Source organism: Spizellomyces punctatus, assembly GCF_000182565.1.
Source record: "Spizellomyces punctatus DAOM BR117 chromosome Unknown supercont1.16, whole genome shotgun sequence".
NCBI lineage: Eukaryota > Fungi > Chytridiomycota > Chytridiomycetes > Spizellomycetales > Spizellomycetaceae > Spizellomyces > Spizellomyces punctatus.
In genome coordinates this window covers 312,134-336,193 of record NW_015971552.1, presented here as the reverse complement: position 1 = coordinate 336,193, position 24,060 = coordinate 312,134, and the positions used below count along the sequence as shown (strand labels likewise).

The 24,060-nt window shown below is 47.4% G+C and overlaps 14 protein-coding genes across 16 annotated transcripts; 8 read left to right on the top strand and 6 right to left on the bottom strand.

Annotated features, from left to right (window-relative positions):
• Positions 1 to 27: 27 nt before the first annotated feature.
• On the top strand, positions 28 to 1,560 carry SPPG_07563 (uncharacterized protein). The gene has a single exon (XM_016755731.1). The coding sequence runs from the start codon at positions 100 to 102 to the stop codon at positions 1,294 to 1,296; it is 1,197 nt and encodes a 398-aa protein (XP_016605216.1). The 5' UTR covers positions 28 to 99; the 3' UTR covers positions 1,297 to 1,560.
• A 349-nt stretch (positions 1,561 to 1,909) lies between these two features.
• On the bottom strand, positions 1,910 to 4,449 carry SPPG_07562 (uncharacterized protein). Its single transcript, XM_016755730.1, has one exon. The coding sequence runs from the start codon at positions 4,283 to 4,285 to the stop codon at positions 2,021 to 2,023; it is 2,265 nt and encodes a 754-aa protein (XP_016605215.1). The 5' UTR covers positions 4,286 to 4,449; the 3' UTR covers positions 1,910 to 2,020.
• A 305-nt stretch (positions 4,450 to 4,754) lies between these two features.
• SPPG_07561 (uncharacterized protein) lies at positions 4,755 to 5,426 on the top strand (the record flags this gene model as incomplete). The annotated part of the gene is made up of 3 exons (XM_016755729.1): positions 4,755 to 4,882; positions 4,939 to 5,124; positions 5,186 to 5,426. 3 exons carry the CDS (start codon positions 4,755 to 4,757, stop codon positions 5,424 to 5,426), a joined length of 555 nt encoding a protein of 184 aa, XP_016605214.1.
• On the bottom strand, positions 5,417 to 7,462 carry SPPG_07560 (cation diffusion facilitator family transporter). Its single transcript, XM_016755728.1, has 7 exons — positions 7,346 to 7,462; positions 6,869 to 7,258; positions 6,592 to 6,755; positions 6,227 to 6,514; positions 6,077 to 6,154; positions 5,861 to 6,009; positions 5,417 to 5,790 (listed from the first exon to the last, which is right to left on the bottom strand). Exons 2-7 carry the CDS (start codon positions 7,207 to 7,209, stop codon positions 5,560 to 5,562), a joined length of 1,251 nt encoding a protein of 416 aa, XP_016605213.1. The 5' UTR covers positions 7,210 to 7,258; positions 7,346 to 7,462; the 3' UTR covers positions 5,417 to 5,559.
• A 112-nt stretch (positions 7,463 to 7,574) lies between these two features.
• Positions 7,575 to 9,256, top strand: SPPG_07559 (glycoprotease/Kae1 family metallohydrolase). The gene is made up of 8 exons (XM_016755727.1): positions 7,575 to 7,596; positions 7,657 to 7,884; positions 7,952 to 8,150; positions 8,211 to 8,333; positions 8,390 to 8,625; positions 8,695 to 8,770; positions 8,826 to 8,924; positions 8,985 to 9,256. Exons 1-8 carry the CDS (start codon positions 7,578 to 7,580, stop codon positions 9,019 to 9,021), a joined length of 1,017 nt encoding a protein of 338 aa, XP_016605212.1. The 5' UTR covers positions 7,575 to 7,577; the 3' UTR covers positions 9,022 to 9,256.
• On the bottom strand, positions 9,126 to 9,757 carry SPPG_07558 (uncharacterized protein). Its single transcript, XM_016755726.1, has 2 exons — positions 9,236 to 9,757; positions 9,126 to 9,176 (listed from the first exon to the last, which is right to left on the bottom strand). The coding sequence occupies exons 1-2, from the start codon at positions 9,742 to 9,744 to the stop codon at positions 9,149 to 9,151; spliced, it is 537 nt and encodes a 178-aa protein (XP_016605211.1). The 5' UTR covers positions 9,745 to 9,757; the 3' UTR covers positions 9,126 to 9,148.
• Positions 9,298 to 11,258, top strand: SPPG_07557 (ESCRT-III subunit protein VPS24). The gene is made up of 6 exons (XM_016755725.1): positions 9,298 to 9,997; positions 10,057 to 10,297; positions 10,365 to 10,486; positions 10,546 to 10,657; positions 10,721 to 10,764; positions 10,840 to 11,258. Exons 1-6 carry the CDS (start codon positions 9,944 to 9,946, stop codon positions 10,909 to 10,911), a joined length of 645 nt encoding a protein of 214 aa, XP_016605210.1. The 5' UTR covers positions 9,298 to 9,943; the 3' UTR covers positions 10,912 to 11,258.
• Positions 11,213 to 13,564, bottom strand: SPPG_07556. Of its 2 annotated transcripts, none has more exons than XM_016755724.1 (7): positions 12,957 to 13,564; positions 12,778 to 12,895; positions 12,646 to 12,699; positions 12,359 to 12,582; positions 11,836 to 12,282; positions 11,657 to 11,772; positions 11,213 to 11,588 (listed from the first exon to the last, which is right to left on the bottom strand). In XM_016755724.1, the coding sequence occupies exons 1-7, from the start codon at positions 13,521 to 13,523 to the stop codon at positions 11,309 to 11,311; spliced, it is 1,806 nt and encodes a 601-aa protein (XP_016605209.1). In that variant the 5' UTR covers positions 13,524 to 13,564; the 3' UTR covers positions 11,213 to 11,308. The 2 variants fall into 2 exon arrangements, with proteins under 2 accessions (XP_016605209.1, XP_016605208.1); XM_016755723.1 differs by having other exon boundaries at positions 12,784 to 12,895.
• Positions 13,565 to 13,683: 119 nt separating this feature from the next.
• SPPG_09478 (uncharacterized protein) lies at positions 13,684 to 15,008 on the top strand. Its single transcript, XM_016757645.1, has 2 exons — positions 13,684 to 14,234; positions 14,303 to 15,008. The coding sequence occupies exons 1-2, from the start codon at positions 13,899 to 13,901 to the stop codon at positions 14,888 to 14,890; spliced, it is 924 nt and encodes a 307-aa protein (XP_016605207.1). The 5' UTR covers positions 13,684 to 13,898; the 3' UTR covers positions 14,891 to 15,008.
• A 998-nt stretch (positions 15,009 to 16,006) lies between these two features.
• SPPG_07555 (serine-tRNA ligase) lies at positions 16,007 to 17,765 on the top strand. Its single transcript, XM_016755722.1, has 3 exons — positions 16,007 to 16,083; positions 16,142 to 17,367; positions 17,431 to 17,765. Exons 1-3 carry the CDS (start codon positions 16,023 to 16,025, stop codon positions 17,689 to 17,691), a joined length of 1,548 nt encoding a protein of 515 aa, XP_016605206.1. The 5' UTR covers positions 16,007 to 16,022; the 3' UTR covers positions 17,692 to 17,765.
• An 82-nt stretch (positions 17,766 to 17,847) lies between these two features.
• Positions 17,848 to 19,539, top strand: SPPG_07554 (the record flags this gene model as incomplete). 2 transcript variants are annotated; one of them, XM_016755721.1, is made up of 7 exons in its annotated part: positions 17,886 to 18,265; positions 18,335 to 18,428; positions 18,506 to 18,563; positions 18,622 to 18,639; positions 18,743 to 18,768; positions 18,860 to 19,066; positions 19,134 to 19,181. In XM_016755721.1, the coding sequence occupies 7 exons, from the start codon at positions 17,886 to 17,888 to the stop codon at positions 19,179 to 19,181; spliced, it is 831 nt and encodes a 276-aa protein (XP_016605205.1). The 2 variants fall into 2 exon arrangements, with proteins under 2 accessions (XP_016605204.1, XP_016605205.1); XM_016755720.1 differs by having other exon boundaries at positions 17,848 to 18,265; positions 18,622 to 18,768; positions 18,838 to 19,066; positions 19,134 to 19,539.
• Positions 19,188 to 22,274, bottom strand: SPPG_07553 (uncharacterized protein). Its single transcript, XM_016755719.1, has 13 exons — positions 22,200 to 22,274; positions 21,586 to 22,135; positions 21,302 to 21,519; positions 21,141 to 21,223; positions 21,001 to 21,066; positions 20,877 to 20,927; positions 20,703 to 20,809; positions 20,518 to 20,642; positions 20,322 to 20,463; positions 20,222 to 20,260; positions 19,900 to 20,165; positions 19,724 to 19,835; positions 19,188 to 19,576 (listed from the first exon to the last, which is right to left on the bottom strand). Exons 2-13 carry the CDS (start codon positions 21,659 to 21,661, stop codon positions 19,344 to 19,346), a joined length of 1,518 nt encoding a protein of 505 aa, XP_016605203.1. The 5' UTR covers positions 21,662 to 22,135; positions 22,200 to 22,274; the 3' UTR covers positions 19,188 to 19,343.
• On the top strand, positions 21,949 to 22,839 carry SPPG_07552 (thymidylate kinase). Its single transcript, XM_016755718.1, has one exon. It carries the CDS (start codon positions 21,971 to 21,973, stop codon positions 22,625 to 22,627), a length of 657 nt encoding a protein of 218 aa, XP_016605202.1. The 5' UTR covers positions 21,949 to 21,970; the 3' UTR covers positions 22,628 to 22,839.
• On the bottom strand, positions 22,579 to 23,859 carry SPPG_07551 (ESCRT-III subunit protein VPS20; the record flags this gene model as incomplete). Its single annotated transcript, XM_016755717.1, has 6 exons — positions 22,579 to 22,803; positions 22,869 to 23,019; positions 23,100 to 23,186; positions 23,250 to 23,402; positions 23,465 to 23,617; positions 23,701 to 23,859. 6 exons carry the CDS (start codon positions 23,857 to 23,859, stop codon positions 22,727 to 22,729), a joined length of 780 nt encoding a protein of 259 aa, XP_016605201.1. The 3' UTR covers positions 22,579 to 22,726.
• Between the last annotated feature and the right edge of the window lie 201 nt (positions 23,860 to 24,060).

Sequence of the window (24,060 nt, the reverse complement as noted above, 5' to 3'; positions counted from 1 at the left end):
ACCGCATTAATTTTCAAGCACGACTCAGATGAGCACACCCAAGTGAGTAGCTACTTGCAAAGAGGACACCTCTGACCTCCAAGTCGTCGCTTTACTACAATGCGTTTCCTACAAATCTCTGTCGTTCTATGTGCGCTAGCCGCCACTGCTGTCACGGCTCAGCAGGGCAACACAACGCAACCCGCCAATCCTCCTCCTGCAGGAGGCAACACAACGCAACCCGCCAACCCTCCTCCGGCAGGGGGCAACTCAACCGCGCCAGGCGTCTCCTGTGGAGTTCAGAACGATTGGAGCCGTATCGAAACGCAAGCACAGCTGGCTCAACTTGTGGGAACAAATTGCACAAACCTTCTGGGATCACTGCTCCTCGCCGGACCGGGGATTACGGACCTCAGTCCTTTGGCCAAGATTGAGAGCGTGCAGCTGTCTATTGACATTTCAGGTACCAACCTGCGCACCTTGACCGGCCTTGGTAACTTGAGGACAGTCGGAGAGAATTTGTTTATTCACGACAACGCTCAACTTTCCAATGTGTTTGGGTTGAACTCGTTGACGACAATTCAAGGCGGAGTGCTGGTGTACCAAAACCCGCAACTTGTCTCCATTGCTGGATTAGCCACCCTGACCAACATCAACCCCAATAAGAGCCCCAGATTCGCCTTTGGAATCTCTGTGTACGGTAACCCTATTTTGGCTGCTCTGGACGGGTTGCAGAACCTCAAGAGTGTTGGGAATGTTGTGATAATTTCTAACAACACTCGGTTGAACTCACTCGACAACCTCCCTTCGACTGGCCCCTTCCCTGTGCAGTCCATCACGATTGAGCGCCTTCCAGTGATCAAAACCCTCACCCCACTGTCGGTCTTTACCTCCGCAGCAAACGGGACCGCGTTGAAAGTTACCACGTGTGATTCCCTAACATCCTTGGACGGTATCAGTCTCGCCAGCGTCACCAATTTGACGCTGACGCACAATGCGGCTTTGGCTGATGTAAAGGTCTTTGGCAATTCCAAAATCTCCGGACCTATTGTCCAAGTGGACGACAACACCAAACTTTGCGACTTGTCACCACTTCAAACTGCGGCAGGCGGAGTTTCTGGTGCGCAAATTCTAAATACGTGCGGCAAGCCCCAGCAACAGACCGGTGGTAGTAGTACTGCGGGTGGAGCAAACAGTGGAGGCTTTCCAGGCGGACCCAATATGCCTCTCCCCGGATCTGGATCTTTTAGAAACGAAGCCAGATTCACCTTTGTAACTGCGGTTGTTGGCTTGCTGGGTACTGTCTTTGCCTTTTAAGTAGAGTACATTGCGTCAGTTGTTTCTATGATATAGAACCCTTGGGTCGATGGTTGACCCTTTTAGAGTGGTAGATTGAATTCTGTAATTTTGGTAGAATCGTGTGGGATAAATAGGTGAATCTCGTATATAAATTGAAGGCGATGCACTTCTCATTGGAGATAAAAACAGCCAAGTAGATGTTTTATGCACTTCATTGGAGATGGAAATCACCATGTAGATGTTTTAAGGCATTTCAAAGCTTGCAACAGCCCATAATTAAAGCAAGACAACAAACAATATCTGTTCAGAACCCATAATTTTCTCTCACTGTACCAATTTGGCACTCGATGTGAGCTGAGTTGAGTAATTGTTCATCCCCACGATATTGTTTATTGACTTTACCCTCCTCCTTGAGGCCTGAGTGCGTCGAGTACGTGAACTGCTCTCTTCAGGCTGTTTGTCAGTACAGGTACCCGCAGCACCCAGCTGAGTCTAAAGTTGGGAGAGGAACAAACCTTGAATCCCAAAGTTTTATAGAAGAAAATAAGATCACGTGCCCTAAGCCACAGTCAAGTAAGCCGATCGCTGCTGTCAAGTCGTGAATCTCACTGCATCTTTTAGAGCTGAATGATCGAGTGTGCAACTATATCTTATTAGAAAACACATACATATAATAGTAACATTTTACTTTCTACATCAGCAGCGGCCTAATTAGGACCCTATCCGCACTTTCTACAACTTTTTACAGCATCAGATCCTCCCAAACAAAATCAGGTATAGCATCTGAACGCCTATCCCCCAAAAAATCCCGCTCATTCCAACCCATATCCCGCACAAGTTCCTTGAACCATCGTCTCCAAAGCATGACATCCGGATGCAAATCATATCCACAAGAGTGCGTATTTTTGTCGGTACACGGTAGCCACGGTTTATAATGGCCAGCAAAATGTATTATCTTGGTTTGTGGACGAATATCATGATAGTACTCTCTTCGTGTCGAATATGCAAATAGGAGGTTGTAGGTAGCAGGCAATCCAAGCCATTGTCCGGCGTAGTACCGGTTCAACAGTGACTGTTCAGCCAAGTCTGTTGGATAGTACTCTTTGTTTTGGGACAGCGCATGTAGAATCTCGTATGCAGTTGCATTGGTGCGAAGGAAAACTGTCCCGGCGTTGAAATGGCCTGCCATTAGGTCCCAAAATGGTGCGACTGGTTTAGTGGCTGCCATTGTCGCTGCCAAAGGAGCCCCGCTCACGGACAATAGTTCAAACGCAGGCAAAAAATCTCCAACAACAAAAGCATCAGAGTCAATTGCGGCAATCATTTCGTACTGAGTCATCTTGAAGGTTTGCAACTTGATCAACATATCTTCGAACTTCCAGTTGACCTTTGCGGGCATCGGAACACGATCAACGTACAAAAGTGTCCATCCAACTTTTTCCAACATTTTGACGTGGGTATCTGATAGTGCAGCGTCTTTGGGAACGAGGGCAATGCGGTCTATGTTTCTTAGAGAATTGACCTTTGAGATGGAAAACCCGAGGACAAGTGCCCCTGCCAGGTAGCGGTCTCCGGTCAGCACCGTTGTTACTGCATATTTCGGTGACGTGGGTTTAGGCTCTGGGAGAGTGTTGGAGGCCATGGGAAGGAGCTCTCGGTTTGATTGTGCTTTTGATGCCGGAAATGACTTTCCATTCTTGTACCACTCCATCGCCAAGTTTACAGCTTCTTCGACTCCATCTGCAAACCTGACAAGATCGTCGCATCCAGGTTTGTACCATGTCTCGTAAAATCCTTGAATCTTCTTGTATGGTCCTTGTTCCATCACGATAACCTGCTTTCCAAGCGACAATCCAACGATAGTTGCATGCAGTCGATCCGTCACAATCAGCTCCCCCTGTGCCAACCACTCCATCCCAAATCTATAACGCAGCCAAGCCTGTTGCGTTCGGTCCTTTTCTTGCAACGGTATGATCTTTTCAAAGGGCTGATCATTCCAGTCCCCAATCACCATTTTTGCGGCCTGCATGCCATCTCCTCTCACCAACGTTTCAAACGCTCCAACTTGATGATGCGAGACACCGTTCTCATTGTCATTTCGTGGAACAATGAGGAAATCGTACTTTACGTCACCCATGTAATCTGTCCGTACACCGTGAATGTGTGCAGTGTCCGGAAGAAGGTAGACGGGTATGCCTTCGTTCGTCCAATGCTTGATGCGTTCGAAGGAAAGCCGATCCCTGACTGTCACAACCACATCCTTATGCCGCTTATATATCTCCCTCGTCAACTCATCATGCTTGGGATCCTCGAACCATACACTTTGCGGCATGTGTGTAATCTGAACCTCCGGAAACGCTTCAACGAAGGTATTCCTGACCTCCTGCGCTATGAAAGACTGAGATTTCATATTTCCACCTCCGTTAAATACAATTCCTTGACGTCGCTTATCGGGCTGAGCTTCATCTAAGGCCTTCTGCATTTCGTCCACCGAGCATTCACGGAAGGGGCAGGCGTAAACTATGTGGATATGAAGTTTTTGGAGCATAGATACAGTAGCAGTATACAAGGCAGCATCGCCTGGATTCGCAATAATCGTCTGACCAATGACGCCGACGTGAGTGATATTTGCAAGGCGAGAGCCGTAGAAGTCGTACAGGAGGTTCTGTTGATATGTTACATGAGCGTCGCACTGGGACATTCCTAACCGAAGGGCATTTTTGGATCTCCATTGTCCAAATTCGGGAAGATCCGATTGCACTTTGCGATTCGGCTCAATAATGGCTGGCTGTTCAAGCTGATGAGAACATTGGATGTTGATATCGGCCTTCTTTACGAATTCTGAGAGCTCCGTCGATATTCCTTTGTGCACCCATTCTGGAAGCACTCTTGCAGCTTTCCGACGAGTTCGATCAAGAAGGCAGAGGAAGGCGGTGCAGAGCATGAGCATTAGAATTGTGCTCCATCGAGATCGGCTGGAAGGTCTGTTGAAAATGATAGCCCTCATGACGGTGGCCTTTCGAGATGCCAGTGATCCCAGCGTATTTTATTTAAGCGCCTGATATGCGAAAATATTGGCGGGACCTGTTGTTGCTGCTTTCCGTTTGCATTTGCAGACCTTGAAGGGGAGCGTGGAAGTACGCGCGCTACCTGCTTACGAGCGCCAAAAACATCTTGACACGGCGAACTATCCAAAAACAAAATCGGAATTAAGAACACGCGCAACGTAAGCAGCTGAATCCATGGAACATTAAGTACCAACCCTTACTACCATGAGTACACTTTGGCCCGCTGTCCGATATCACCACCGAGTCGCATAACACTGCATGTAACCACTCGTTCTACAAATCACGAACGAAGGGCAAACGTGAATGAGCAACTATTCGAGTTCACTTGATGCTGGTCCTTGACGCGTATTTGATTACGAAACCTAATGCCAACCGCGCACCTTCACCGAACTGCCCTCCACTTTCACAATGACAACCAAACTCATAATTTTCGTCGTCGGTCCACCAAGAACCGGCAAAACAGCGATAAGCAATCACATTGCGGAGCTGACAGAAAGTCTTCACACAACAGATTACCACCCAACACAGGGTGTCAGGTACCATTTAAATAGCAGTGTCACCGGACTACGACAGCTCAATAATACCCAGTTAGGATATTAGAGTTTGATCGACAAATACGTCCAGACGGGGGAAAGGAGCATACGATTGCCTGCGAGCTATGGGACTGTAGTGGAGATCCTAGATTCCATCCTTGCTGGCCGGTTTTCTCGTCCACTGCAAACTGTGTCATCTTGGTGACGTCCCCAGAGTTGAGGCAGGAGCGAGAGCTAGACACATTGTTTGTATCACTCTGAAATTCTGCGACATGGTCTTCTCACTTATGATGCTCTTTGTGACAGATGCAAGCTCTTTCCGACCCTTAATGAGCGCCAGATGGTTATCTTCGCACACAATGGCCCCCAGAAAAGTGCGAAGCTCCGGTTCAGCTCAGGAATGCCTCTCTCACGCATCCCAATCATCTCGACCACCCTTGACAACGAGCCAGAAGCGATTCGAAGCGAATTTGACGCTTTTCTGGCCAAGGCTTTCTCTGCTTACAGAGAAAGTCGCGACAAGGAAGAGGAGAACATCATGGCATAGTCTCGATGTTTTTAGTCTACATCGTTACCCATATAGTATAGTAATAAATAAATTTGAGATAATCAAGCGCGCACCGCATTACATCCAAAAAAGTTCTATCATCCTCACTTCTCCATAGAATTCATCTATATCACTAGCCCACATATGATCCTACGCCCATTACCACCGGTGCCGTCTTCTCGATCTGCACCACCAAATTTCGTACCCCAATCTCCTGAAAAACGCTCGCAACCTGCAAGCGAAGCTTCTCCTCGTCACCAAGATCGTGACGCATCTGTACTTTTATTGTTCCAACGTTGTTCCCTTGGGATACTTCCCAAAAGTGCGGTTGAGAAAAGCTCACTACTCCTTCGATTGAATTCACCTGAAATGAACATGGGCCACAAGATTGAGAAGCCTATCCAAAGTAAATAGAGCAGTTATGGTATTCATACCTTTCTGTATGCTTCCGCCAAACTGCATTCTATGCCTTCTGGTACTCGCTGCAAGAGAGTTGCACCAGAACTCTTCAGAAGCGGCCACAGACTAATGATTGTCAGTATAGCAATGAATAGAGAACACAGAGGATCGGTCCACTGCCAGCCTGAGCGGAGAAGATCTGATTTTAGATAGAGAACAAACGTTGAAGAGACAGAAAACGACGCACCCACCGTAAAGCCGTATGAGAATCGAAGAGATGATCACACCAACCGAACCTAGGGTATCGGATAAAATGTGAAGAAACATCCCTATGGTGAAGAATTTGCTTGTTTAATCAGTAAGATAGTTGAGGGCCACTGGTCTCTCAAATATCACAGTACCGTGCATCAAATGATTATGACCACCCCCATGGGAGTGCCCGTGAGAGTGACCGTGCGAATGCGCATGACCGTGATGGTGGTGATGACCGTGACCATGATCGTGACCGTGATCATGGTTATGATGTTGATGGTCATGCTCGTGGTGATGGTCGTGGTGCCCGTTGCTTCCATTCCAATGACTATGCGAATGCGAATTTGCGTGCGAGTGTGTGTGATCATGGCCATGTCCGTGCGAATGTCCGTGGTCGTGCCCATGTACATGCCCATGATCGAAGGCGAAAATTCCGACTGATGATTCAACAACAATGTTAATGAACAGCAATACAAAATAATGTTCATAATCATCCGATATCATTAAGACTTACCAAGGTTGACCAGCAACCCCAAGACTGACACCACTAATAGCTGACCCGATTCAATCTCTGTAGGATCAAAGAAGCGCTCAAACGATTCCCAGATAATGTTCCAGCTCGCGAAAAGCAGAGCTAGTGCGTTGACAAATCCCGTCATCGTCTCCACCCTTCCGTAACTGCCAAAAAGCAAGGAAACCCGGCACGCATTAGATCGCCTCTCCTGCCTGCCAGCAGATGATGCGCAGAGAAATTTCTCCGCCGTAAAGAGACAGCTTAAATTCCAACGTACCCATAGGTAAACCTATCGTTTGGCTCCCATTTGGCAATCACACTTGCCACCAGCGAGAAAATGAGTGCCGTCGAGTCAAAAAGCATATGCACCGCATCCGCCGTCAGGCCCAACGAATGCGTCCACCATCCATATAAGAACTCCACTCCAGTAAATGATATGTTCAACAACAAGAAAAAAAAGACCTTCCTGGTCGATTTATCGTTTACAATCGAGCGAATGTATCGCTTGACCAGGCCAACAAGATCATTCTGCCTGTACTTCTCAGAGGAGTATCCCACGGTCGACTTGTATAGTGGAAGGTCAGGGCTTCCCCCTGATATACTTATCGAGTGAAGCATCGGGATAAACCTGGGAATGAAGATGGAGGTAGCTCCCTACCACGGCTGACTGTTTGGGGGATTGACGGATGGATTTCATTAAACTAATTTTAGCAACGACCCCCACGTATCTGGAGCAGGGTTGGGGCCTACATACAACGACGAAAGTAAAACCTAAACTTTCCGAACGCAGATATTTGGCAGATTGACGGAAATGAACGGGTGAGAAGCACAATGGTTCCAGCAACTGCCTTTTTAAAGCCCACGGTCAGTTTTACGGTTTTGCTTCAACGCATCTTCAGAGACAAGAAGGTGATCTGTTGCCATGCCAACAAGGATGGTCCAAGGACGGAGTATGCAACTGGAGCCAAATCTTGGGTCGTCCAACAATGATCGCAATTGGTTTTGGTGAGTGATAGTGACGTAGCAAGCTTTTACTGGGAAAAGCTGAATCTCACATGTCCAAAGAGGGATCTGCCAACAAGATTGGGGTTGGAATTATCAAGCACACGCCTGACGGAAAAGTCGAGGTGCTCGCAAACGTTCGACATACCTACATTACCCCACCAGGTCAAGGTTTCCTCCCTCGTGATACAGCGGTACATCATCGTGCGCACGTAATACCTCTCACAAAGCAAGCCCTCGAGAAAGCGAGTCTCAAACCATCCGATGTTGACTGCATATGTTTTACAAAGGGTTGGTGGAACTCGTGCGACACCCTGTAAGGTTTAAGGTTGAACCTCTCAATTTACTCATGAACCAGGACCGGGAATGGGGGCGCCATTGGTTTCGGTAGCGATAGCTGCAAGAACCTTATCACTTTTGTGGGGAAAGCCCCTTGTGGCTGTTAATCACTGCATCGGACACATTGAAATGGGCAGGATGATAACTGGCGCAAAAAATCCGGTGGTTCTCTACGTGAGCGGAGGCAATACTCAAGTTATTGCGTACGCAGAACATCGGTCAGTGCGAGAAATCGGGATGTATTTAAATGGACAATGGTACTGAAATCCTAAGGACAGATATCGGATATTTGGAGAAACGATTGACATTGCTGTGGGAAATTGCTTAGATAGATTTGCGCGAATCCTCAATCTTCCAAATGATCCCAGTCCTGGTTATAACATCGAGCAGGGTGCCAAACGGTAGGTTCCTCTACAGTTCATGGGTTCTGCTACGCACCTTGTGACCTTCAGGACAGGGGCAAGAAGTTTTTTGAACTTCCGTATGCGGTTAAGGGGATGGATGTTTCATTCTCTGGTATCCTTTCATATATCGAAACCCTATCTACCACTCATCTCAAGACTGGAAAGTGCACCGCTGAGGATCTATGCTTTTCATTGCAAGAAACCGTGTTTGCTATGTTGGTGGAAATTACGGAGCGCGCTATGGCGCACATCGGGTCATCGGAAGTGTTGATTGTTGGCGGCGTGGGATGTAGGTATTACTATGAAAATACCCTGTCTTTGAACATTTATGGTAAACAGTCGAATTTCTTTTGTGCAGGCAATGAGCGGCTACAGGATATGATGGGCAAGATGGTGGCCCAACGTGGGGGCTATCTCTTTGCAACAGACGAACGGTGGGTTAAGATGAGTCCGTCTGGCGGACAGAGACAAGCTGATAGTTTGTCGCAGATTTTGTATAGATAATGGGCTTATGATCGCCCAGGCTGGCATATTGATGTTCAAGACTGGCCATGTGACACCGCTGGAAGACACATGGTGTACGCAAAGGTGAGAGAAAGTTGCATATTTATATTGCTTCAGGCTGCTTATGAGTCAACGTGTGTACAGATACCGCACCGATGAGGTCTTGGTAACCTGGCGGTGATAGAAGAGAGCACTCAGCTCGTACATACTGTAATATATACATTTATCAAGGATTCTGCAGAATGCATGGAAAAGCAGGCACAAGATCGCGTGATAAGTACTTACAAATACAATTTTGATTCTTGAAGCTAGAATCCGATCGTGAACTCGCCAAACCTTCAATCTCATGGATTCAGAAATGCCCAGTGGCTCTGACAGCAAAATTTTGTGCCTACCTTTCATAATATCCTGGCATTCTCCACTGACCTCTCTTTGCCATCTTTGCTACCACTGCGTCCAGATCTTGCGGATACGCCGCAAAGACATCATCCACTATCAATTGCTCGGGAGCCCGCATGTGTTCGATGTCGTCCATCATTTTCCGCAGCTCACTGACTTCATTTCCAACTTTTTCTTCGGTTTTTTTGGCACTCTCCAGGGCCTTCTTCTTCTCGTCGTCGATCATTTTCAACAGACTTTCAACATCAAAGGCGGGTAGTGGTTTCATGTTTTCGATTGCACGTTTGGCTTCAAGGACAACTTTCTTGTTTTTCAGAACGCGAGAGTAATAATCAAAGTCGATGGAATATCTTTGCAGCTGCTCTTGAAGTGTCATCACTTCTTTGACCAATTCTGTATGCTGCCGACGGAAGGCATTGAGTTTTTGAGCGGTTTCAGGACGCAGTTTTTGAGTCACAGAGGCCCAATTGATTTTGGAAGCAGCAGTACTGGGTTTAGCTGACATTTTGTGCTAGATTTCGGATCGTTCGAAAGCTTTGGTGTTCCAAGATTGGTCGTTCACATCACGTAAAACATCCGATCTGCTTTGGTAATTGCCCCGCCACATATACCACGTGCCACACAAGTATCCCAGCCAGCAGCCGTCTTCGTGTCTCATCCCGTACACATCTCCCAGACCAACTGAGCCAGCTTCAACCGCAAAGATGGCCTCCGTAATGCAAATGTTAATAGGAAAGAGGTTATCACCCGAGGAACAGGTTTGCACTTGATGTGGTGCGTCCGCCGATTCTTTCCTCACCCAACCAGCCCACCCCAGGTTAAAAAATGGCGCCAAACAGTCCGTGCGCAAGAACGTGAACTTGAAAAGAGCATGCGTGGCATCGATGCTGAGGAAGCAAAAGTAAAACGAGCACTCAAACAGGCAGCGAAGCGAAATGACACCACCTCATGTAAATTGTTGGCAAAAGAGATCGTAAGGAGTAGAAAGGCACGGGACCGACTCTACACCTCAAAGGCGCAATTGAATTCTTTGACAATGCATATGCAGCAGCAGCTAGGTATGGGACTCACTATCTGTATTGGGCTACGCGCTATACTAAGAGTGATAACATCGTCAAAAAACAGCGACGATGAAAATTTCTGGTACACTCCAAAAGAGCACAGATGTTATGAAACTCGTAAACAATCTCGTAAAGCTTCCTGAGATATCTTCCATAATGTCTGAGATGGGGGCAGAGATGATGAAGGTCGGATTTTCACATTCTATGTATCTGCGACTGCGTGTACTAAGGACTTGTTCTGGCAGGCCGGAATCATTGAAGAGATGATGCAGGACAGTATAGAAATGGGAGATGAGGAAGGAATAGAGGAAGAGGCTGAGGACGAAGTGAGCAAAGTTCTTTTCGAGCTTACTGATGGTAATGATTCCCTCTATCTCAGAGTAGACGCAACCGGATGACTTAATTCGTTTTGTTTTTTAGGAATGCTCGGAGAAGCACCTGGAGCGGTCGGAGCTCCATTGGAGGTATTTTGGTCTCTTCTATCGTCTGGCATACGGAATATGACACCTCATCGTCATGCTTTCTCATGTTACCACTAGGATCAACAACCACAGGCGCAGGAAGAGGATCTGGAATCGATGGCAGCTCGATTGTCAGCATTACGAGCTTAACAGCGTCGGCCCAGTTGTCTGTCGTATTTCTTTCTGATAAGCTGCATGTCGTCTTGTGGCGTGGTCGTAGTTTCCGCGAGATGTGCCGCTGGGGGCCGGCGTCACGCTCATGAAGGGGTAGTGATGCAACATAATCACGTTGTTACTCAACCCGCTCCATTATTCCCTTATTCTCCCTGTAAATATGACATCGACCCGGCTATACGTGACAAGAAGCGAGTATTATAATAGATGCTTGATTTTTTCTGGAACCACGTCATCTGCGATTGCGGACAATAGTAAAACCAAATGGTCCCCAAAATGTGGCAGTATTTTTCTCTGTTCGGCAAAAAAAAATAAGGAAAGCAACAAAGCAACAAAGCAATGGACATCAACATTCCGCAGTAGGGAGTAGTCCTCAAGCTAGAATACTCCTCATTAAATGAGCTTGTAACCTCTCCCTTGCAGTCTCTTCAATCCGGGAAGCAATGCTTGGGTGCTTCCGAAGTGATGCCATGAAGTCCTCCTTCCGCAATAAGAAGGTTGAACAGTCCGTGCGAGCCCGAACGCTTGCCGTGCGCGGGACATCTTGAAGCAGGCCTACCTCGCCGAACCACGCGTCCGGACCCTTTGCGCTGTCAATCTGTTCCCCAAATTCACCAATGACATCCACTTCGCCCGATGCAAGGAAGAACATGCTGTCGTGGTGAACCAAGTAAGTTTGGAGGAACTATCTATTCTCCTAGATCACATAGTCCCAATTCACCTGTTTGCTTGATCTCCGCACTTGATGATATATTCACCGCCTTTCCAAGATTTCTGACTCATGAGGAGCGCCAGTTCGCTCACAATGTTATCATCTATATCCTGGAAAATTGATAGCTGTGATCGGATACTGCTTATAAATGCCAGCTCCTGCGTTTGTAAATCGAAGCGGTGACTCACTTTGGTCAATTGCTGATGTCCAACTTCCATATGGAACTGCTCCGGTGCCTTGTTGGTTATTTGAGTACGAGTTTTGTAAAGAGCGTACCGCTCGTCTACTGCATCTTGAATCTTCTGCTTCATCGCTGGGTACAAGTCCTGGACCTCAGTCAAGCTCGCTTTGGTAAGCTTTAGGAGGTAGCATTCCTCCTTTGCTTTGATGCTGGCTGTACGTTGTACGTTGAGGACAACTCCAAGCTCTCCAAAAAAGGAGCCCGCAGACATTTCGGCATGAATCTCGTTGCTGTTTGCGTCCAGAACTTGGACGGAACCACGAACAATAAAGAAGATACAATCAGAATCGTCCCCTTTGGCGATAATGGTGGCAGCCGCGGGAAAAATCTCGGGAGTTAAGCGCTTGCCAAGCTGTTCAATGAATTCGTCGGATGCATCACTGAATATGGGAAGCTGGGATGAGGGTACCAAAGAGTTAGCACATGGGCAAAACTTCAGTGCATATCATGTGAGAATTAATGGTCTTTACCTTGCTGACGTCTTTTCGCGCAATATTGGTAATGAACTCCCCTCCGAATCCGGCCTTGTATGAGCGGGTGTCACACCATTTCACCCGATCATCAGCAAATGCGCGGAGTTTCAATTGCAGTTCCGGGTATGTTTGCAGAACTTCATCAATCTTTTGCTTTGTCACAGCGACAAGTACGCAGTCTGTCTTTGTTTGCACGCTGGCCGTGCGGGGATTGCCAAACACTACCATACTAGCGAATTAACCAGAGTTCCGCATACAATACCATGTCATATAAGGTTACTTACACACTCCCAATTCACCAAAAAAGGCTTTAGCAGTCAGTGTTGCAAGCGGGATATCTAACATTTTGCGCATGGCTCAGAAAACTCTTGTGGGACAGCATCACGTCTACTCAGAACATACAAAAAGACGCGCACTTTCACCTTGCCCATCTGAAAGAGTGGCCATGACGTTCACCTGGCCCTCCTCAAGAAAAAATATCTCAGCACCCATTTCGCCTTTGGTGATGATATTCTGACCTGGACTCCGCCTCATCTGGGCCAGTAAATATCAGTGTGGATGATGCAAGATTAAGGTTGCTCCTCCCCCAGGTTACCTCATAGGAGGATTGCGCGAGCCTGACCAGTACTTCTCTGGGGAACTCGGCAAACAAAGGGAATATTGACAATAAGGAAATGACTGAATCAATCGTGGGAGGAGGAATTGCAGTCACACCAGTGTTTCGTCTTCGTGGACTACCGGTCAACGTCCTTACGACAGGTGTGGCTTCGGTCACACCTTCGACCATTTTATCCAAATCTGCAATGGTGGGAATTGTCTGAAAGGCGGTTTGGACGTTGCCTGTGGTAATATCGACAAGACTCTGCAGTTGCTGCGTTAATCGCAGATGCTCTTGTACACGTTCAGAAATTTCATCATAGGCTTTTAACGTGCCCCGCAACTGATCCTGGAGTGTCACCACAAGGGCTAGTCTATCCCGCAAGATTTTATTGATGCTTCTGAGACGGGAGCATTCAGACTCGGAATTTTTGAGCTGTTCACGGAGGGAGTTAATAGTTGCATCCTGCTCTTTGATGCGAGTCGCAAGCGTTTTGACATCGACGGTAGGAATGCCCAGGTCATGGAGCTCGCTTGAAAACGAACGCTGCATAGCTGCTGTCATGCTGAGCCTTAACTCGTGTAGTTTCAGGCAAGATGCGAAGCAGGATAAGAGTGTGTGTCGAGCGGTGGCCGCTGATGCAATCCGAGGGATTTGCTTATGTGATACAACTACAGTACAACCGATACCATGGAATTCCTCAACTCTCAAAATACCCGAATGATCTTATCTCATCTAAGCCTCCTGCAATGCACACTCTCCGCCATCCCGACCTCCAGTTCACCATAGGGAGCGGTGGGAGTTCTAGTTAGGTTGAGGGGGACACTTCAAGCTCTCTGCAGGAAACGTCTATAGAAGTACATGTGGAATCAGCCAGAGCTTCGTACCAGTCAGTCAGTGCTTTGAGGTCAGCAACTTTACGAGGGTCGAGGAGAATCTATGCCATCACCTTCACCGTGCCCGGCGGGAACAGACCCGGTATTCTCTAGCAATCTGCTGCCTGCTAGTGGTGACAACCTCCCATTTCAATGTCCTCCCTTGTCTGTCGCCAAACCAATCCTTGAACCCCCTGGTCGGTTGGATTCACGAACGATGTCCCGGCTACTCCTGGCAGAGAGCGCCTGCGCCATCAGTGCAGCCTTTCTTGTTGCTCCGTTTATTTCGATAATAGATAAATCTATTTTTGCTAATGCAAGTGGAAGGGAACCTCTCGTGCGAGGTATCGTTTCGGGATTCAAAAGCCTGTTTCTGCATCCGACGCAATTCCTCAGACAGGTGTGTAACAATCAGCGGCACTAAATGATGCAGTCAAATATATATATTGAGTGACCGTAATTGTTTAGATGCCATTTATCCTCGTATGGGGAGTTTATTCGTCCACATACTGTGTTGCCAACGTTGTGGAATGTCTTTGTGAGCATCGATGGAATATCGATTGGTTCTTTCCAAAGTTTCTGGCAGCATCCACAACAAATGTCGTATCTTCGGTTCTTAAGGATATGTACTTTACTCGATTGTTTGCGTCTCATACCGCACAAAACCGCCGTGTGCCATGGTCGAGCAACCTTTTATATACCGCCAGAGACAGTCTGACTATCTACGCCTCGTTCAATCTTCCGTCCATTGTGTCCCAGCGATTGCAATTACAAGTGGGAGTAGGCAAGGTGACAGCGGACACCCTCTCTCAATTAGTCACTCCGTGTGCTGTCCAGTTTGTGAGCTGTCCTATGCACCTTCTTGGCATGGATCTTTACAATAGACCAACGGGAACAGCTACCTTAATTTCGCGATTGAATTTTATTAAAAGAGAGTATTTGGGAACTGCTCTGGCGCGCGTGGGTAGAATATTTCCGGCCTACGGCATAGGTGGTGTCGCCAACAGAGCGTTACGCGAGAGAGGCAGGAAATGGGCGTTAGCGGTTCATGGATAACACCATTTTTATGGAAGCATCCCATATTTAGTTGGATGGACGTGTTATAGACTGAATACTAGAATTACTGAAACGATGCTCGTTCCGGTATAAAATATTTTGCTTGCGTGCAGCTCAGCATGTTTGCTTACATTGTCGGGCTGGCCGTCTTTTCAAGTATGGGGAGACGACGGACATGAATTGAAACGTACAGTATCCAAAGTGACTATGCTTGTACGCAACATCTGTACATAGCAGGTTTTATATACTGCCGTCTTCAAGGGCCTCAAGGGATATTCCAGTTTAAACTTGACTTCTAAGATGATCCGGGGACAATCTCGTTCAACTACGTAGACTGATGTCTATGCAGTTACAAAACAGACTATGAATGTCTGCTGTTAGTTCGGCTTGAGGAGGACTGCGTGTGATAGATTTTGCTATTGTCCTATACAGTCATTCTGCTGTAGATAGCCATCGTCTTAAACAGGACTTCAGCCCTTCTGGCGCTTAGACAGCAGTTTGTCGACGTGTGCAAAAAGGATGTGTACAAGCAAGCACACACCATGTTCAGGAGTGAACAATCGGTGCCATTGCGTACAACCACTACTCTACTGAAACAATTGGCAAGTCTCGGTTGAGACATGTCGAAATAAAGATTAACAGTTCCGTGGCATCTGGGGTCCATGGGGTGACCGTTTCTGTTTGTTCCAGGAGCCGTGGATCAAGGTCCGCCAATAATGATTAGCAACCTAAACGTACCCATTTTAGATATCCCAGCAATTACACGTATCGTAGTCGGCTCCGAACGAGGGGTTTATGGGTGCCGCTATTATAGTCTTGGCTAGGGGATCGTTCGCCCCCGGAACCGCTGTACACAGGCGCAAGGATTTTGAAGTGTTCTTTCGGGCTGTATCTCTGCAAAGGAGACGAATGCAGGAGGATTTTCAGAATTGGTACAGTATTGTCTTTTACTCCATTATGGTGCTATGGGTTCTATGATTATGATGAAAAAAAGACCTAGTGGTACTTTTGGAAGGAAGTCCGATAACTTTACGTCAGGATCGCGTTCGGACGCTGGTTGCCATGATAGCGTCTGTCATGACTCATTCAACGAAACAACCCTTTTGGAGCAAAGCTGCATTTGAACGTTGCAATGCTGTCCCCCCGTAAGGGTAGCCAAATGTTCGCACTCCGACGGGTGATATTATGGAGAGGTATATACTCCCATGTTCTCTTCATCTTCGGTACTAACTTATACCTTCTGTCTTATAGCGCGCCCATTCTCTACTGGTGTCCGGCCTGCCAGCCGAAATTCGACCGATGTCCCAGGACCTCAGGTGTCTGCTCGCCAGTTCAATCCGCATCTCAATTATCGCTATATCCGTGAGAACGCTGCCTACATACAACAAAATGCCATAAACCGAAACGTCTTGGACTTGGATGTATCGCGGGTAGTGTCTCTTTACGATAAGTTCGTTACGGCAGACTTTGAATTGGCAGAGTTGAGAAGGCGAAGGAACAAGATTGCAACGGAGATGGCCGCAATCGTGGGTATCTTAAAAAAGCAACGGAAAGATGACGTGGTTGAGGCGTTGAATCGCAAGAATCAGCTGGCGGAGGAGGGGAAGACTTTAAAGAAGTTGGTTGCTGAGAAAGAAGAGCAGGTGGCAAATATGCAAGCAGCTCTGTACGAAGAAGCGCGGCATATACCGAACGACACGCATCCATCGGTACCTATAGGCGATGAATCGAAAGCGGGGCTGGTTGACACAGTCGGTAGTCCTCGAGCGGCTGTGTTTGACTCAGGTGCTCCCTTGCGGGACCATATGGAGCTGGCGTCGTTACATGACATGGTGGATTTCGAACGCGCTGGGAAAGCTACAGGATCAAGTTTCTATTACCTTCGTAATGCCGGTGCGCTCCTGGAAATGGCTTTGACCCGGTACGCTATCGACAGATGTATAGCCCGCGGGTTCGTACCGGTGACAACACCAGATCTTATCCGACATGAGGTCCTTGAAGCATGCGGTTTTAATCCAAGAACAGAAGACCCCCAAACTTACTATATTGAACCCCATGCAGCAAGCGAGGCCCGTCTGCCTTTCAACGCACGACGCGATCCAATGCAACTGTGTTTGTCTGCGACGGCCGAGTTTCCATTAGCAGCCATGTACGCCAACGAAATCGTTTTGTCTGAGAAGCTGCCGATTAAAATGGTAGCCTTAGGCAAATCCTTTCGGGCTGAAGGACAGGCTGGTGCCACAAATAGAGGCTTGTACCGGGTACATCAGTTTACAAAGGTTGAAATGTTTAGTATTACAGCAAAAGGTGAAAGTGATAATGCTCTGAAAGAGATGGTGGACATCCAGAAGGAAATATTTGAAGATTTGGAGCTCTGCTTCAGGATTCTTAACATGCCTACTCATGATCTTGGAGCGCCTGCGTATCAGAAATATGACATGGAAGCATGGATGCCTGGGCGGAAGGCGTGGGGAGAGGTACAAATGGCCTTTTTGCAACCCATAACTCGTATTGTAACTGAAAAACAATCCTTCTTGCAGATCTCCAGTGCTTCCAACTGCACTGACTACCAAACACGCAGGCTCAACATTCGCCACTTCGTCTCTTCCCCATCCCCAAACACCACTGACTTTGTGCACACAATTAATGGAACAGCGTGTGCCGTCCCCCGTCTCATCATTGCTCTGCTGGAAACGCATCAACTAGAAGATGGCCAATTACGTATACCCGAAAAGCTTAGGCCGTACTTTCTGGGAGGAAACGTAGATAGACTACGGGTGGGCAAGGAGTCTTGGAGTTGATCCATGCACATTGATAACTGACTAGCAGTGTTTATTCTGCGAAATAGACTTAATTTATTTTTACAAGTGTGCCATGGTACTGTACAGTAGTTTGCGATGTTGCATTCCAACCATGTCAAACCACAGAGATGAGTGTCCGCTTGGAGCCTGCCTTTCCATCTTCATGCGTTTGCCATAGATTTCCACCTTCGATAATGTCGGTTCCCCAAAGACACCATCACGGTCCGCATCCCGCACCAATAAACACCCGGCCTTCTCCCTCACACTCTGTATCGATTCCGTCGTCGACACCGCCTCCCACTTCTGTAACAAATCCCTCACCTCCACGGTCAGTTGCCCCAACCTCTCAGCCACCGTCCTCAGCACAGTCAAAACCAGCAGACGCACCAACAAGCGCAACTATCGCGTCCTTTGGAGACTCCAGCACCAAGTCCGGGGGTGGGGAAGACTTAGCCGATGAAGAGCTGTATCCCACCGAGAACTTCAATATGGTGACGAAAGGAGTGTACCGGAGCGCTTTTCCAAAGAAAAAGAATTTCTCTTTTTTGAAGAAGCTTGGGTTGAAGTCTATATTGTAGGTGGAGAATGTCACACGACTGGACCCGCAAGTGTTCTACTACTGATAGCGTTTTTATTGCTGAAGAACACTTATCCTTGAAGAATATCCCGATCAGAATAAAAAGTTTATGGAAGAGAATAAGATAAAATTATTTCAATTCGGCGTGGCGGGCAATAAGGTAAGGAGCACACCTACGAACGAGACATTCTTCGGATTCGTCTTAAAGCGACGTTGAGTTAATTCAACTGGCCGAAGGAACCCTTTGTAGATATACCAGAAGACACAATATGTGCTGCATTATCGGTGATACTGGGTAGGGATTATTTTCATTCAGTCTTTCAGAGATCTTCGGTATTAAAGGTTAATTCTAGACCGACGAAATCATCCATGTGCGGGTCGCCTCATGGGATGCCTCCGTTGTTGAGCGACACGCACGATCCTTTGCTTACATTGTCTTCCCCCTTCTTCTCTATATTTGCGTGGTAATCACAGTACTCATCCACTGCAACAAAGGAAAGGTAAAAGTGGTTTAAAACTGATCACTTTCACCTTGCACTCACTGATATACATATGCAACCGTATCGTAGCACCGAACTGGTTGTCTTGTAGGCTGCCTCCGCAAACTACAACACTGGTCCCATACTTCCATATTTGATGAATATCGTCGGTTTTCACATCCGAAGTCCCGATCAATGGATCAACAGTTTATTGAGTTATTTGATGCAACCAGGGTCCCTTTTGACTCAGACTGGCTGCCCGACTGGCCTGAGATTGAGGGAATGGCGGCTAGTGCGAGGGCATCAACAAACAATGATGGTGAGGGCCACATCCTGGTTCGATGTCTCTTTTGAGTAGTCCAACAATGTTTCGCGCCTGTTTGTAGAGTCAAGCGTCACCAGGTGAAGGACGTCTCCGAGGTGCGGTACAATAATAAAGCGTGCCATGTAATGCTCTTTTATTTGATAATATGTACAAAGAAAACACACGTATTAGAATCCGCCGTGTAAAGCTAATCGCAAGGAAGATATTCCATGCAAAGAACCACAAGAATCATACACTTTCTACCCGTCATTGTGATACGGTTGACCTGTTTCTACGCAACAACTTCCGCCGTGATATCCGCCAACTCTAGCCCTGCTCTCGAATAAGCAGACGAGGGCCGAAGTTCTTCGCCTCCTTCCGTCCCTCTCCTAGGACTGTAATGACCTTTTCCGATGCTCCGGGAATCGACTCCATCTTGGAAAACGCGCAAGCGACTGCGGACCAAAACAAGCTGACGCAGGAGGAGGTCCAAGTTAAGAGAGGGTGGCGGGTTACTCATTGAGGCTAAGGAAATGTGATCCATGTGGCAAGAGCGAGAGAGAGAGAGGGAGAGTGATTTGCAGAAAGGGTGTCAGACCACAAGCAGCAATTGAGCCGTCATGAAATCTAACCCTACCCCCATTAAAACCACATAAAGCAAAACGATCATACCAATGATTGCGTCATTCAACATGTCTGCTACCACCTCCCGTTGCCTCTCGTCAAGTAGCTCTTGCTGCGGCGCAGCCGAAGGATTGTCATAGGCGATTAACGAAACTACTGCCTGATGCAGGTGTTTATGCCGTTCACATACAAGGGTGATCACATACTTTGTGTTATCACCGCACCTGTAACATCTTATGCAATTCGTCATCCAAGTGGCACCCTTCTACGTCGCCGCGATAAAATGTTCCGAGATTAGTCTGCATCGTACTAATGAGTTCATCCTCTTGCGCCCCTTTTCTCACGAGCTCAACAAATTGTTGACATTCACAAAACAAGCGGAGTCGCACATTGCGCGAACCTCCACCGGGATCCAGAACTGAGGGAAAATGAAGGTGCGTCAATGCCTGTGCTGCTGCGATATCTCCTGTCAGTATCAAGCGTCGGATGGCTAATTATGAAGTATATTAGAATGACCCTTGCCACGCGATGTAAAATAGTGTTTACCCTTCCGAATCTCCAGCATTTCGAGAAGTTGGCCTTGCCCTGCAACATATAAGAAGGTTCGCCCTTACTGAAATGAAGGGTAGCATGAGAGATACTATACCTGGAGGAGGTTGGGATCCACAAAGCGTTTCGAACGTTTCTGCGTAACCACAATGCAAAAGGTAGGACTGTATTATCCAGTCAGTATCTTGATTCGACAATGGTAGCGCACGGATTCGCTGCATGTTAGAGCGTTTTTCCTCCTTTACGTGTCTTTAGCCCTCAGCTTGTCAAATCGTCTTAACACCGTAGACTACCTCAATGTACGCGCAAATATCAAAATCAAAGGGCCTTCCCCCGAAATTAAGTCTTACACATTCTCCGGGGCTGTGCAAGCCGACTGTAGGAAAGAGATCACCTTTAGCATCCTGGAACGCCACACCTTACAGAATGTGCGCTGATTAGACAATAATTCACATACTCCAGCGCGAATTTGAATCACCTAGTGATCGTCCGTTCAGTGTAAAGAAAATGACACCCTTTTCGAAGTGGTATCCGCATCCCATCACATCTTTGCTTTTAATCTTCACACCCGCTGCGTATGGGTCTCTGAGCAAAGACGTTAATTGCGGGTTAGAAGCTAGGTTGAAAAGAGTACATCATCATCAAGGCCCACCGCCGCGAGTCGTGAAGTCGACGGGCTTCAGCTCCAAGCCAGCTCCAAGACCTACAATTTCGTTTCAACGTTCCGCATGCTAGCATCCAGGTTTCAAAACCATTACTAGTATTTGGTAGAATACCTTGAATCCGATCCAGCATGCTTATTAGCCGAAGATTCACTGTGCGAGAGGCCAATAGAGACGCAGCTGGGAGTATCGCAGCGGTCCTCATTTAGTATGGATGATCCTTATCAGACTTTCTCAAGTCACCGCATCTGTACCCTCTTTCCCCGGCATCCAAAACCTCTACCTCAAAGTAGCCAACATACCCAGCGGGGTGCAACGGTATGTTGGTCCGAATCACCTATTATGCGTATCCTCTCCGGTTAGGGCGATTATGTGCGATCTACTAGGCTCCTACACCGTTATCGTCACCACTTACTCCAACATCATTTCTATGGCTACCCTGACCTCTATAGTATGCTGTCATCTCATCTTTCAGTAACTGTACAAGATTCGGAGAAGTAATTTGTAGCTCCGGCTGGCATTCCGCAAACTGGTTCAGTGAGGTTGGCCTGCGCATGGAATTATTTGCAGATATGGTGCTCGAGAACGACGATGTCGACGAGTTCGATCGATCATGCTCCGGCAAGACCTTGCCTATATTTCCAATGTCATAGAACCGTAAAGGGTGACCGGGAAACAGCATCCGCGCTGTGTGCTTACCGCCAAGGTCTGGTTCCCCGTCACGGAGGCCGCCCAAGGTTCCACCATAGTCGAACATGTCAATGTCCTCCTCCATCACGCTTTTGCCGGAGCAAGTGCGCAAGCAGCCGAAAGGCAAGGTGCAGCCTTCCAGGTGATTGAGCTTTGACTTGAAATACACCGGTACTCTCACGGCGCTGGCAGGCAATGGTGGAGCAAGCCTTCCACAGTCGAGCTAGGCAGATTCAATTTGAAAATAAGAAGAGTCTGGCAATACAAATAGCACGATATCGTGCAAAGATTTGGCACTCGCAGGAATTGGGAAGGACGGACGTGAGTCAGAGTCGGACGGGCATGGACCACAACGGACGACGCGTTGTTTTCTACTTACCAACACCCATTCAGCATGCTGGCAAATATGCCGCGTCGGCGCGGCGCTTTAATTGTCTTTGAAGGTGTCGACCGTTCAGGAAAATCAACTCAAACTGCACTCCTCACGCAAAACCTCTCTTCCCACCAAATTCCGTCCATCCTCCGCCGCTTTCCAGACCGAACCTCAACCACAGGCGCCCTTATTTCATCGTACCTGAGTTCTACTAGCGAACCCGAATTAAGCGACGAAGCGATACACTTACTGTTCTCCGCAAATCGATGGGAGGCTGTGAAAGAGCTGGAAGACGCTCTGTTGAATGGCACAACAGTTATTGTCGACAGATACGCGTACTCGGGTGTCGCTTATACTGCAGCCAAAGGTCTAGATCTCAACTGGTGCAAGGGACCAGATAAAGGCCTGTTGACGCCGGACCTGGTTATTTATATGGAGATACCTATTGAAGTTGCTGCAACAAGGGGTGGATTCGGTGGGGAGAGGTATGAGAAGATCGAGTTCCAGGAAAAAGTCCGCGGTTGTTTTAAGCAACTGAAAGAACAAGACCCGACTTGGAGAGTGATAGATGCCGATAGACCCGTAGAGGAGATTCAAAAGGACATAGTTGGCACCGTTCTGGAAGTGATCGAGCGAGTAAAAGAAATGCCTATTGGACATGATTTATGGTCTAAATGAAGCGCTGGTTGGCTTTTGTCGATCAATCGCGAGACCAGCTCGCCTGTGGCCGTGGGGGGTTTTTTTTTGTTGTGTAATACAGATTGAGATTTGATCTCGCTATGCCATTAATGGCTCTTCCAATTTCGGTTCAGCTCGCGCCTTAGCAATTTTGGATATCTTCGCATGTTCCGCCGCTATAAAATGTCAATAATAACTACCTCATTCTATCACCAGATTTATCAGAAATGTCGAGACGTACCTTCGTCTGGCTCTTCCAACCTGGGTAACTCCTTTGTAGGGACTGGGGGGAGGTCATTCAAATCAATGGGCAGTTTATTAGCCGAAACGGATTGTGTGGCTTCTGATCCCTTGCCTTTCGCCGCTGGGACATCGGGCAACCTTGCTGCTATCTGCAATTGAATGCATGCCATGGAGGCAATGAACCAAACGATCAAGCGGATACAGTAAGCAAAAAATAAGGCGGAAGTACCTCTTCTGCCTCTAATGCATCCAGCTGTGCCATGATTTCCTCCTCATCCTCGGGAGATATTTTTCCACTAATCAACTCATCAATTTCCTATTGCAAGTGGGCGAAAGGTCAGCCTACCACTGGGGGTAAAGATTTCAAATTGCAGATTACCGCTTGATAGGCAATCGCATCAGCTGTATCGTCCATTAGCTTCTGAACAGCATCCAATGACATTTCTTGATGTATTTGTTTAAGAATTTCATTTCCTTGCTGGAGTCCCTTGACGACATCTTGTTCAACCAGCGCAAACTCAATCTGGCTCGTCTGTACAATGAAAATTAGATGAGTGGCTGACGGCTTTGAGTAGAGTATTGAGAAATCAGTACCAATTGTTCTAGGTTGAGAAGCTGCTGATCGGTTTCTGCCAGCAGGTGCTCCTGGTACTTCTTCTTTTTGAGGGCCAATAAAGCTCGCCCTTGATCTCCAGAACGAAGATGATGCTTCGCAACTTCCACTTCCCGGGAGAGAATGACCTGAATCTACGATGCCAGAGCGAGAAACGTTCACTCAAAGTTGCCATTTGACACATTTCGAGAAAGGCGCGATGGTATCCAACGTCCACCTTTTTTTGATATTGTCGTAGTTTGTCTCGTTGTATTTTCAGGTCCAAAATGGCCTTGTCCTTTGAAGTTATCTTTGGCCCTTTTGATTTGTCCTTTCCCAGTAAGTTGCCCATGTTGGCGTAAAACTCGAGCGGGTGACTGTTGAGAGCTGACAGCATGGTGGCCTGGCTTAGTCATCATGACTCAATTCCACATCTGTTTGTAAATTGGACGGAAAAGAGCACCAGCTTTCCAAGAGATAGACGGCAGAAGTTATCGGTTTTTTAACCTGCAGATAGCTCTCGGAGGAAACTCTTATTGGTAAATCATTGGTAACGCCTGTGAGTATGCTCACTCGACTACGACTTGTTCAATTGGCA